This window comes from Melanostigma gelatinosum (assembly GCF_949748355.1).
Source record: "Melanostigma gelatinosum genome assembly, chromosome: 18".
Taxonomy (NCBI): Eukaryota; Metazoa; Chordata; class Actinopteri; order Perciformes; family Zoarcidae; genus Melanostigma; species Melanostigma gelatinosum.
This window is the reverse complement of record NC_136651.1, coordinates 19,403,491-19,416,822: the sequence shown is the minus strand read 5'-3', so window position 1 is coordinate 19,416,822 and position 13,332 is coordinate 19,403,491. Positions and strand designations below refer to the sequence as shown.

Genomic DNA, 13,332 nt, shown 5'->3' with positions numbered 1-13,332 from the left:
TCTCTTGCTTGTTAAACTCGTTACTAAACCACGTACCTTTCAGTAACGGTCGCTCTGGCCCAATGCAAAAACATATCTGTGATTTTTGCAGTGCCAAGCATTGTTTCCTGGTGACTGGGTTGGATAACCTCACTAGCTTGGTTTAGCAAACAAGAAACTCTCACATTGCTCGAACCTTTTGTGTGCAGCTGGCAGTTTGGACAATACGTTCCATCCATCCAAAAAGAGTAGACCGTAATTATTCCAGTTGAGCTGTAATTATTTAGTTCGTAGAACAAAACTGCAAACAATACAGAACTAAACCTCCTGTACTGATCAGGGCCCTGTTGTTCAAACGTGGCTGAAATAATCCGGTTCACATGACGCTAATTTACATGTGGGACTTGTATAATGGCTCCATCTGTTACAGGTAGCTGTGTGTACTTCTGGGGTGTTGGCAGTCTAACTGTGTTTTGTTTGTATTGATGGTGTTTGATTTCAGATCATCAGGGCTCACGTCAGGCCCGTGGGTCAAACCTAGTGGCGTTCTTAGAGACGAGTCACAGTGTGCTTCTGTAGTTTCCATCCTCTCAGAGGAACTTCAAAAGTAGAAGCGTTTGTTTTCACTCACTAACTCTGTGACGCGTCTCTGGAAAGACTGAGACTCTGCCGTTATTTTAACACCAGTTTTTTTTATTTGAGAATTTAACTACAAATCTACAAAAACGTAACATTTTACCACTTTAGTATTTACTGAGAAGAGCTTAATGATCAGTAGTGAAGGGAGGTGGTGAGTGGCCAGGCTTAACCCATGTGCGTGAGTCTGACCCTTGGTGTTCTGCGTAGTTATGAGTTCATTTTGGACCTTCAGTATGTGACGTGTATTTATCATTTATTGTCTTGTAGGTACCGGTATTTAAATGTTGTCTCTGTCTTTTTGTTGTTTTTGTCTGTCCTTTTTTCATTTGTTGTTTTTGTGTTCTGATGCTGCCTCGCTCGCGCCCTCCTTTGACCTCCTCCCTCCTCTCAGAAGGAAGGAGAAGGAGGTGAGGAGGAGGAAGTGGTTGTGGAGGTGCTGTGCCTCCCTGCCAGCGGGTGCGACTTGGAGCTCTACACCCCAGAGCTGCTATACCACCACCGGCCTCTAGAGGCACCAGTAAGCCACACTGAATACCAAAGGCAGGAAGAAGAAGGTTCACCTTCTCGGCTGAGCTGCAAAAGCTAAAATGGAGACAATCGCGACGCGAACCATTTTAGCAGCTTTTAGTTAAAATATCGTCTTTTCAAATCAAAGAGTAGTTATCTCCAAAATCAAGCCGTTTTGCATGTCTTCAACAAAACAAGCCAAATGATTACATGTGGGGATGCACAATGGAAGTAAAGCGTTGTGTTCATGAAGGACCATACCAATGATTGATCATGTTTCAGCCCACTGACGACACATTGTTCACTCTTTAGATTACTGCTGGAGATACAGTAGTTGAATGTGACCTAAACGAATGAAATGAAGCCCAGAAATCAAAGCATACTTGAATGCACCTTTTGTTTTTATACAGTATAACAACAACAATTAGAAAACATTTTGACTCTACAGTCATTCATGAGCTATTTTATTTGTATGATTAATTGAGTATTTGTTCACTTTCTAAAATGTCAAGACAGTTGAGTACCTTCCTGAAGCTCAAGGTCTAAAACTCAAATATATTCACTTTACTTTTCAGTTGAGTTGATGCTTTATGGATTATCAGAATCAATTTGGTAACAGTCAAGTAATTGATTCATCATTTCATCGTTTTGCATTTCAAAATAAAGGCGACTTAGTTCGGTAAATAATTATTGTGATGGATTTTCACAGAACTTCAATGTCGGTGTCAGTTAAAGGTCAAATCTGTATAAAACTAAAACCATTGGTCCGGTCCTTTTTAAAAACGGTTGGTGTCGGGTGTGAACTTTGGAGATGCAAAAACAGATTTGAAATAATTTTAGATTTCAAGAAATGTTTCTTGTGTTTTGCAGCTCAGCCAGAGAGTCGTGAGCTGAGATGAGAGGAGCAAACTGTGAGAACAGAGCGAAAACACAGACATCCACTCAGTGGCTCACATTCACCCTGCACCCTGGTGACCAACAGGGGGGTCAAGCCAGTCCCAACTCAGGAACATGAGCGGCTGAATACTCATTGAGCAGTTTAGTTCACCTGTATGAGATCGCAAAGGGCTCTGCACCGTGCCTAAAGCTACCTCACCTAACATAACCGCAGTGAGAATTTGTGTTTGTAATATTAATATTACAGATTGATGAACTAATTACTGTCGGGCTTATGTTTGAAAATGTGTCGACTCGAAATAGAGCCTCAGAAGCACAAAAAATGTCAGTTGAAAGAGTTACTGGAGTTTATCTTCTAGTAAGAGGTATGTAGACAAATGGCCACCATGATAAAATGAAAAACGCTAATGTTTGTAAGTCTGTAAAAGTAGATCCTTTATCGAAGAGAAGTAGTTCCAGATGTTTGAGAATGTACACTGTGGCCTTGGGTCTGGTTTCCAAAGTGCTGGAATAGAAGTGTGAGCCGCTGAGTGGGTGACACTGAAGGGGAACTCTGTTTTGTTTGCTCCTCTCTCGGGTTTCCTTCCTGCCTGACTAAGAGACTGGACTCATTCTGGTTCACCTGATTTCATTCTCTCTTCCCACTAAAACAAGCAAACTCCTCCTCCAAAAGCACCATCACCCTCCTCATCTGTCTTCATACTGATGAAGATGCATGCAAAGTTCCCAAGCTGCTTTTTAACAAAACCGAGGACCCGCCGAGTCCCCGAGTTCACGACAAGCCCGGTACCTAAAGGAAGAGATTTTAGATGACATGTCGCGTCATGTTTGTCTGTGAGCTTCAAACGCAAAGGAGAAACCCTGATGATGCACACCAGACATAGAACACTCCAGTATCAGGTACAGAGAGGACACGAGGGAATGATGGTGTTTCTGTGTGTGCTCCTCAGACCTGCCAGCAAAAGCTTTGTTGTGTTTGTTTCTTCTGTCTGTAAGTATTAGGTGGGTGTCTGAACACTGTTTCTTTGAGATGTGACACTTCCAGTTACGAAAATGTTCTTCTGGATGAACAACGGTTTAGAATAATTCATACTAACTCCCAGAAACCTCTCAAACGGTAAAGTTTATTAGAGAGGCCTGCTTCTTCAACAAAAATCCTGTTTTCAACTGCTGCTACGAGGTTTTTGTTTAATCTCCTCTAAGGTACCGTCTACACAGTCTAAGGAAACTTTCTTTCTTACTCTGAAACACTTCTTGTGCAGATGTTTGGCATTAAAAACCCTCCAAAGACACACTCTGTATCTGTACTGGTAGGCTTTTAATTTGAAAGTGTTGACCTCCATTGACAGCGTCTTAACGATGACACATAAAAGTAACGGCAGGAGCAACTGTAGGTAGTAAGTAGTGAATGACACCTGAAATGCTCCTTAGTAACCATGTTGTAATTCATCCTTTCAGTGTAACACCCAGCTGAAGTCGCTGATGAAAGGTTAGAAAGCCCACCATGTGCAGCACAGCGCCGGTTAAAACAAACAATGAGTTGATATTCTCTGTCTTTCACTCTTGAGTGCCGTTTGCTCACCGCTGTTGGATTTATCTGATCACATCTTGTGTGTGTGTGTGTGTGTGAGAGAGAGAGAGAGAGTCACTGTGCTTTTTAAAAACCATTTGGTGGCACTTTGCATACTCTGTGATTGTCTTCAGTGTTCAGAACTAATGGATGGCGGTACTCAGCCATTCCCTGCCGCTTTACCTCTTTTAAATGTTGTAGTTGCTGTGGTGACGGCAGCCCATCCTCCACGAGCTTCCTTCATGTCCATCGTCATCACAACCCTCCGCCTGGCAGAAGTGACCTTATTCATAATGGCCCTATCGGAACAGATTCCTTTAGTAATCCACCTTCTGAGTTCTGTCATTAGGCTCAAATCAGGGTGTTCGTCCTCAACGCGTCAGAACCAGGACAGCTGTGGAGCCATGCAGCTGTCAGGATAACACGTTATCAGACCCTACCCCAGCATGCTACCGCTAACTAACTGCCCCTGCTGAGGTCCGCTGCTTGTTATCCACCCTGAAGCAGAACTGCCGAGTGCAATGTGTCCACTGCAGGAAGTAACGACCTGTAACCAGGGGCTACTCCCATCCTGGACTTTGAGAACCCCGTGAGCAGGTTGTCCCGCCTTATGTCCCCGCGAGTTGTCAGTGGCGTTCACAACGCCACTATCTCAGGAACGCCTGCAGGGAATTTCTTTAAAGTTGCCACGAACGTCCTCTTGGACTCAAAGATGAACGGATTAGAATTTGGTGGTCAAGGGTCACTAAGACCCTCACAAAACACATTGTTGGCCACCACTTACAAATTCATGTGTTGAGTTTTGGACAGACATGGCTGTAAACTGCAACTTGGCGGGTTGGCGGAGGCATAAAACCCGGAGGCGATGGTTCTAGTTTCCCTTTCCAAACTTCAATCATTTGGTAGATTTGATATAAAAGGTGAGGGCAGGATTTATTGTTAGGTGAGTGAACTCAGCAGTTGTAGGATAGACAACAATTTAGGATGTGGCGCTGACGTTATTATTGGTTGATGTGAACAACTGAGAGTCCAGGTCGATGGCCCAACGCACAGTCCAGGTTCACCGCGGTCTCCAGCAGGTGTTCTCCATCGCTTTTCTTTTCTGGCACCTGGCACTGCATGAAGTGATTTGCCAGATGTGCAGAGGTATAAAAGTAGGTGAGGTTTGAACGTCTCTCGAACTCTACTACTTCCGTTTTCTGTGTGTGCAAAACCATACACGCCTTCAAGGAGAGTCAGAAAATGAGCACCACGATCCCCATGTGTATGGTTCATCGCGTCTCAGCTCTGTGAAGGAGGATATGTAGGTAAGTCTTTGGTTGTAAAGTACACACCCCGTTGTGCTGCATTTCTACTTGCTTGAGACGGATCTTTTTTTGTATTTTTTCATTGGCTGAAACCTCGGATCGTGCCCGGTTCTTCTCTTGGTACCTCAGTTGAGTTTCCAAGCGAGCTGAGCCGAAACTAAAAGGTGGAGTTAAAACAGTGGAGACCACTGATTGGTCTGAGAGAATAGTCGCTGGCCCACGTCTCGGTGGCATCCTGCAAAAACTCGCAATTGTTAAATCGCCAACCATGAGCAACAGAGACTTATTCACCTAAGAACTCCACCTCCATTGGAGATACTACTATCTGCAGTGGAAAACGACACGCAAGAGAAAAGTATCTGGTACCAAAGCCCAGCCGTACCATGCAGTGGGAATTCAGCATAAGAATCTCTTAATCACAGATTTACTTCCAGGAACTCGTCCTCAAAGTGGACGGAGAACAGTAGAAAAATGAACAGGAGACGTAACAATGGCTCAATGTTAGGTTTTGCTTACTTCCTGCAGTGAAAATGGGCCACAGTATATGTAACAGTCATGTAAACACAATCCCCATAGTAAGGACCTACCGTCCCTTGAGGTAAAGCTATACCCTACATGTACTCTCCGTCTTCACACTCTCTTTAAATGACCGTTTACTTATGTTCTTTATTAAAGCAAAGACACATCTCAATTCTCTCTTTTTTTTTAATAACCACTGTTGAGAACTTTAATAACCACTCTGCAACACGTACAGTTTGGGAATAACGTAATTAGTTGTGTTTTGGGCTGGATTGTCCCTGTTGCAGCTAAACATCTATGTTGCCCTCCTCCCATCGCCACCATTGTTCCCCTGTAACCTATGGACTGATCCCGGTGCAGTTTAAGAATGTGAACAAGATCATGTGGAAATTCTGTGTTAAAATGCCAGCAGTTAGTCAGTGCAGTTTAGTTTCATCGAGAATTTCCAAAATCCTGAAGTCTTCCTCTCATAGTGTTGGAGATTCTCAACAACACTGGCCTGGTTTCACTCAGCCCCTCGAGCAAGACACTGAACCCCAAATTGCTTCCGTAGCTTTGTATGAAAGCGTCTGCTAAATGACGGGAATGTAATGATATGGTCCATGATTTCAGTGGACAGGCCACACAACCTCACAGTGCTGCTGAGCCGAGCGCAGAGACACTCGCCTGATAACGAACAGTGGTAACGACTGTCAACAACACCTGATCACTCCTGATGAGGGACGTATATGATAGGAGGTCATGGTACTGGTTGAGGCTGTGCATGGGTAAGAAAGCTGGTCATCTTTAGGCTCTAGATTGGCAGATTTAGGTGAGATATCCACTTGCTAATGGATTCAGTGCAACATATTTTCAGAAATTTTCATCTGATGTTTGGGGATAAAACCTCTGCAGAGATCAGAAAGATGCTCCTCATAACCATATCTAACATGCTTTCTTCAGTAATCCAGCTGATTGTTGTCTGTATATCCCTGGTTACCATGCCAACGGGAGCTGCAGGAGTCTTTAAATCTGTTGGTCTTAAAACACGCTGCACTTGTAGCACACTGCTAACTCAACGACTCACATGGCAACATTATACTTCCTGTTTAAATCCCCAACAGCGCGATGGCAACTAAATTAAAGTAGTTTGGGTAGCTCTTTTTGTCTAAATCTCATAATAGGGACAGCAATGTTGGTCTGTTGGTCTAGTTTATACGAGCGCTCTGGGGAGAAAGCTGGTTAGTTTGGTTAGCTTCAGTCACATGACCTTCATCCTGTTTGTACCTGTAGCTTTAACCCCACCGTTCTGTGACCTGGTTCGCACACGCTCTGATGGGTGAAGCATCAGTTTGGGTGCGATCATTGGACTTCCGCAGCGGCTGCATTTGGTTTGCTGCTCCACTTACACGTAGCTCTGACCCATCAGCCCCTAACCTGAATGAAAGTAGAACCCCAGCAGCATGCTAGCGTCAGCCAGTATTCACCACACCAGCCTGGAGAGGAGTCAGGTGTCCTGCTGAATCACAGCTGGGTGGTTCTGATCTCCTGCAGTTTGCTGTGCGTTGTCAACCCTGAGAGCAAAATCATTTCAGCTGCACGTCGTCAGACTAAAAACTGATAAGGCATGTAAACCCAACCAAATAGTCTTTAAGGGAAAAAAAGACTGTACTTGTGAAGAAGAATGTGCTCCGATGAACACTACGTTTCCAGGTGTTCTTTGGGAGATCTGGGACGCCAGGTTTTCAAGCTGTTGACGTGTCTTCCCCCCCCCCCCCCCATCCCCGCCGTCCTCCAGCTCCTGATCTGTCCTCCTGTGACTCGGTTCTTCTTCGGCCGAAGGGAGCCCTTCCACAAGCTGCTGATCCAGGGAGACTCCGCGGGCAGGCTGTCCCTGTGGAGCATCCCGGACAGCTCGCCTCTGCAGCTGCTGTCCACCGCCGCAGGTAAGGACGGCGAGACCGACACGATGCGGCAGTTTCCCCAGAGAGGAGGCCGTCTCGATGAACTACAAAAAACACAGACCGTAGTGATGCCACAGAAAAGCTAGTTTTAGACAACTGTTATTTGGATAAGAAAAGGAGTAAAACAACCAAAATGACTGACCACTAATATCCCTCTCCATAATCATTCACATGAAAACCACTGGTACTGATACCCGCACACCCGGGTGTTCGATCCCCGATCCCGGGTGGTCCTTCTGTGTGGAGTTTGCATGTTCTCCCCGTGGCAGCGTTGGTTCCCTCCGGGTTCTCCGGCTTCCTCCCACAGCCTAAAGACATACACTTTAGGTTATTTGGAGATTTGAAATTTCCCGACGGTGTGAGTGTGAATGTGAGTGTGAATGTTTGTCTCTATATGTGCCCTGCGATGAACTGGCGACCTGTCCAGGGTGAACCCTGCCTTCGCCCAATCTCAGCTGGGATCGGCTCCAGCGCCCCGCGACCCTGAACAGGATAAACGGTTTGGATAATGGGTGGATGGTACTGATCTGTTCCATATAGTGCATTTCAACATAAAAATAGAAGTGAAGCACACAGAGGGACACCTAGTGGCCTAAATGTGTCATGGCGCTGTTGATTTGTCAACATCATAGTGTTGATATTTTTTGTTTCTTACAGGGCTCCTGGTTTGAAGACTATGAATTGAATGTTGAAAAAATTAAAGACCAACATTATTCATACATCTTATTATTGAAATGTTAATTTCACAGACAAAGAATGTTTGTCCTTCGGTTTTTAATTTGAAGGATTAGTTAAAATAAAACAACTGAATTGATTATCTTAAACAGCAACATAAAAAGATATACATTTACATCTTTTATTTGATTTACGAACCTTTTTTCACCCCAGGAAATTGTCGATGTGATAAGCCACCCAGATGTGTACCTCACATCATGGTCCATCTAGTTAGTAGACGACAGCCTCAATAACAGTCGCGTGCCTGTGAATATGGCATGTTTTGCGTGGAAGTCTGTTTTCGGGTCGGTAGCAGCTCAGATCGTGGGACACTTGGTGGCCGGTTCAAATCCCCGTATGTACCTAGTAGAGTGGAATGTGGACCGGTAGCTGGAGAAGTGCCACTCGAGCAAGGCTCCGATCCCCCGACCTGCTCAGGGGGCGCCTGACCATGGTCGGCCCCATAACTCTAACGTGTGTGTGTGTACTGTGAAATAACGTGAAATAACACAATTTCTCGTTAGGGATGAATGAAGTAATTCTTCCTCATACTTAGTAATAATAATATAATAACAGTAATTCTTCCTCTTCTTATTTGTCAGCTTCAACAAAGTGTTTTGTTTCATACTAGTCTCTATTGAAGACTGAACTGTGTCTCCGTCTCGGTGCAGAGCTGCAGGTGTCGTCCACCGTCAGTCTGCAGGAGGCGTTCGACAAGTTGACCCCCGTGTCTGCAGGGATCATCGACCAGCTCAGCGCTCTGCCTGGGAAAGAAGGACCCATCAAGGTTTGAACCCACTCAATGTAACACTTGTTGTTTTTAGTTCTCGACCAAAATGTAACCGTTTGAATATTGCACTTTCAAAATGTTATGTATTCATAAAAGTTTTTTAAAATAGGCTCCACCGTCCTGTGAAAAGTACATTTTGTTAAGTTTAGTGTTGGAAGGTCATACAGGTGGAATAGATGTTGTTAAGAAAGATAAATAAATCCAGAGATCGGTTCACGTTGCAGTGTATTTGGCTTCTTATTGCGGCGGGCTGAAGTTGAGATAACTGGTGTTAGTTTGGTTCATTGGTGTTTCTGACCGTGTGTGTTGTTCTGATCCCTCAGGTGACGGCCAGCGTGTACATCCCCTCTCAGGGTCGCCTGGTGTGCGGGAGAGAAGACGGCAGCATCATCCTGGTTCCTGCCACTCAGACCGCCATCGTCCAGCTGCTGCAGGGGGAGCACATGCTGCGGAGAGGTGAGGGAGGGAGGGAGGGCGGGAGGGAGGGAGGAGGAGGAGGAGGAGGAGGAGGAGGAGGAGGAGGAGGAAACTGTCCAGGGTAGAGACAAAATGCTCTAATTGACACATTACATCAACAATGAATCAATGAACCAAAGCACGGCTGCCTCCTAAACTTCAATGGTTGAAATTAGCGCGGTCAGGAGGAAAACAAAAATAAGATAATAAAAATAATTATGACAATAACTCCTTTTCACTCTCTGATTAAAGTTACTGTGAGGAACTTTTAACTGAAACAGTCTCAATTCACTACTGATGCCTCTTTATGACCATCAGCAAGAATATTGGCAATTTCAATATAATTATTCTTAATGCTCGTCATCGGACAATAAGATCAACAAATGAAAAGTGTGCAGCAGTGTGTATTCGTCCCTTCATCCATCCTCCGCGTCTTATGTCTTCGTGCATTCTGTGTCCGTCTGTCCTTTAGGCTGGCCGCCCCATCGGACCCTGCGGGGTCACCGGAACAAGGTGACGTGCGTCCTGTACCCGTACCAGATCTCCCCGCGCTACGACCAGCGCTCGCTGGTGTCCGGAGGGGTGGACTTCTCCGTCATCGTCTGGGACATCTTCACCGGAGAGATGAAGCACATTTTCTGCGTCCACGGGGGAGAGATCACGCAGCTCATTGTCCCGCCCGAGAACTGCAGCGTAAGCCCTCCAGACAGTTGGCCTCATGCGTTGGGTTTCCTCTGTTGTCTTTCCCTTTTCTCTGTTTGCTGTTAGCTGCGTCTGTGTGTGATGAACTGAAAGGGAGAAGCGTGTTGCGTTGCTGACATTAGTTTAAATGTTACGGGGGGGGGGGGTGTCATTGTTGTGGAGAACTTTAATGGCGGTGTGTTGCTGTGGTCAAATGACGGACTCGTGCACATCAAACCAAATGAAAACATTTCCTGACATTAAGATCAAAATGTCAAAATAGTGTCTGTTACCACGGCGATGAGATGTCAGATGCTGTTGTGTTAATGGGGCCGGAGTAGAATGAGACATCACAGACGTGCTTTAATTAACATGTCTCCTGTTTTGTGTCTTTCGAAACCATAACAGCTTTTTCTGAGAAGTCCAGTGCAGACGTTACATCAGTATCCCGACGCAGCAAACAGCCGGACTAATGAGCATCAGGGAGTCTTCATGTCTCTCACAGCCAAAATATCAGATGTAGTGTAGAGACAAACGGCCCTGGTACAAAACAACCACAACAAGACTTTGGAAGCAAGAGAGAGTGTGTGTGTGTGTGTGTGGAGGGGGGGGGGGGGGGGTTTGGAGTACTTTGGCCAGGTGTTTTTATGTCTTCGGACAGATTTTGTCATCGTGACAGCGTCACCACCGTGTAAGCTGCAGTTATGAAACTTAACAGGTGTGTAGCTGAGATCCTAATGAAGGTGGTGTTCGAAGATGGGTGTGTGGTCCATCGACTGTATGTGGGGAAACGTCGCCTCGAGTGCGACGTTTTTTGGCCGTTGCCATCTTGTTTTTTTGTAACCAGTGAACTGAAGTGACCATATTTGGACTTCGGAGGAGTGACGTAGAGACGCCATATACGGCTCTGGTAGCGACCTGTCAATCACAGTAAGCCCGCCCTCAAGCATCCCCTGCTTTATGGTCTGTGTGACTCTAAATGGACCATAATGTACTAAATGAACATCATGCTGTATTGAAGAAGACTTGAAACTAGAGATTGAGATCATAAACTCATGTTTACAATGTTTACTGAGGTAATAAATCAAGAGAGAAGTAGAGTCATTTTCTCATAGACTTCTATACAACCAGAGGAGTCGCCCCCTGGTGGACACTAGAGAGAATGCAGCTTTAAGGCACTTTACCGTTGGCTTCCCTTTCCAGACCCGTACATTGCCTCTGGTGTGGTCAAAGCATTTAGGCTGGAAATATGGGCGGTAGGATCTGGGGAAGGGGCCATTGGGCCCCCCACTTTACGGCCCCTGTCTGATTTGGCATCACGCTGCAGTGACCCCATCGCAAGAGGATCTCTTTTATTGGAATGCAATTTTGGACGACCCTCGTCAGCTGCCTGTGTTTCCTCTGCAGATCCGGGTACAGCACTGCGTCTGCTCGGTGGCCAGCGACCACTCCGTCGGCCTGCTCAGCCTCAGGGAGAGGAAGTGCATCATGCTGGCGTCGCGACACCTCTTCCCCATCCAGGTCATCAAGTGGCGCCCGGCGGACGACTACCTGGTGGTGGGCTGCTCCGACGGCTCCGTCTACGTCTGGCAGATGGACACAGGTGAGAGCTGGGTGAAGCCCTTTTTCTTCTGCGGCTCCTCTTCTTAGTTTGGGTAAATGCCGAACCGTTAGCATGAGCTCAGACTTGTGATCGAGGAGTGCAGATGCTATCTCCAACATTGTCCAATTATTAAACAGCAAGGCAAGCAATGAATAGGTCCACAACAACCAATTCCCACAAATTCTCACAGTAGGCACAGCGTGTAAATGGTTTGGTCGACTAAAGTCTAGCTCTTAAATGATCGCTGCTTTCAGCCCGACCAAAGGTGGAAATGGCTCTCTGGGGCGTATCTGGGAAAACATGGATGAAAGTATTAAAGTTTGATGAGCATCAAGCCGCCCTTGGACCCCTTTAACCTACTCAAAGAGCATAAAACTGTCTTTCATCAAATATGTCAACAAATCTACATTTTCATCACCTTTGAACCCCAACAGGTTCACACCCAACATCTCTCATTCCCTCGTGCTCCAAAAGCGCTGCCAAGTCTACTACATCTGTCTCCTCAAACTGAGTTTTAGTTCTATTTCTGAAGCCTTGCAGTCTTGAGAGGCTGCCAGGCCACCGTGACCGTTTAGAGACCCAGCCCAGGTTGTAGGCGGATGTAAACAAGCCGCCATTACCAGAGCTGGACCGTCCATCTGGCATACCGGGCATTTCCTCGGTGGGCCGACTTGCCTTTTTGGGCCGACACAATGGTCATTTTTTTTTGTCTGAACTTTCCATAAAACAGGTAGATTGGCCCATTTTGTGTTTTTTTTTTTTCAAGGCTGGTGATGATGACAATGACGCATGCCATCAGTCCTGCTCCCACATGCTCTATGAATGTGTGTCCCTCAGACTAGAGCGGAGAGTCGTCGGTGACAAATATTAGCAAAATAATTTATCACAAACACATTGCACAGACATCTTCATTAGACTGGCTTATTCAGAAAGCACCGGTGGCAGCGACTTTAAAAAGAAAAATCCTTTTTTATATCGCGCAGCATTTACAGAAACAGATTTATTTACATTAACGATCATTGTGGCGTGTCTTAATAAACAGGGAAGATGAAAAAAATAATAATAATTACAAAAGTTCTGATCAGTCAAGAAAGCGCTGGTTTTAACTAGTGATCGATATTTGCAGACTGTGTGGGCTAAAATGAACAAACATTCAGAGAGTGGCACGGTTGGGATACAGAAGAGACCGGTGGTGGTGTGATCGATTGTGGTGGGCTGGACTGGGCCAAAATGCCAAAGGCCTGATTTCTATAGATTTATTCATTTAGTTTATATCCCAGTCCAGCCCTGGCCATTGCATGTGCAGCCTCTCCCTTGCAACACCTGCACTGTAGATTGTGATGTATGTTGAGAATCTAAAGACCATGTACAACCACCTACATGTTGAAAATGTAGTCTTCCAAACAGCTTCAAATACAGGTTAAAAACCTTCAACTTTTTAATAAAATGTAGTTCAGTTGCATTAGATGGCTCGGTGTCTTTTCAGCTGCAAATCACCAAAACCACAACTTGACTGGGCTGCACTGCTTTCAACAATGAACTTTAAAAAGGGAGAGCATAATCCACAATCCTCTCCTCCACGACATCTGCATCTCTTCAGGTATTCATGTTTGGTCTCCACTCTTGCATTCAGGCCGAGATGCCAGCAATGAACCGCTAACTGCTGCTACCTAGCAGATATCTGGCTAGCTTAGTGCGCTGCATGTTTCCTGGCTGAAATTCCACTT

General features: G+C 45.5%; 1 protein-coding gene across 1 annotated transcript in view; it reads left to right on the top strand.

The window, feature by feature from the left end:
* wdr7 (WD repeat domain 7) overlaps nt 1–13,332 on the top strand; it is a gene marked incomplete at its 5' end in the record, with an annotated part of 110,678 nt that overhangs the window by 4,150 nt on the left and 93,196 nt on the right. Inside the window, 6 exons of the mRNA XM_079289944.1 lie at nt 1,010–1,135; nt 7,196–7,343; nt 8,747–8,862; nt 9,189–9,321; nt 9,794–10,014; nt 11,410–11,605. Of these exons, the coding sequence (XP_079146070.1) occupies nt 1,010–1,135; nt 7,196–7,343; nt 8,747–8,862; nt 9,189–9,321; nt 9,794–10,014; nt 11,410–11,605 (940 nt within the window). The remainder of the gene's footprint in view (nt 1–1,009; nt 1,136–7,195; nt 7,344–8,746; nt 8,863–9,188; nt 9,322–9,793; nt 10,015–11,409; nt 11,606–13,332) is intronic.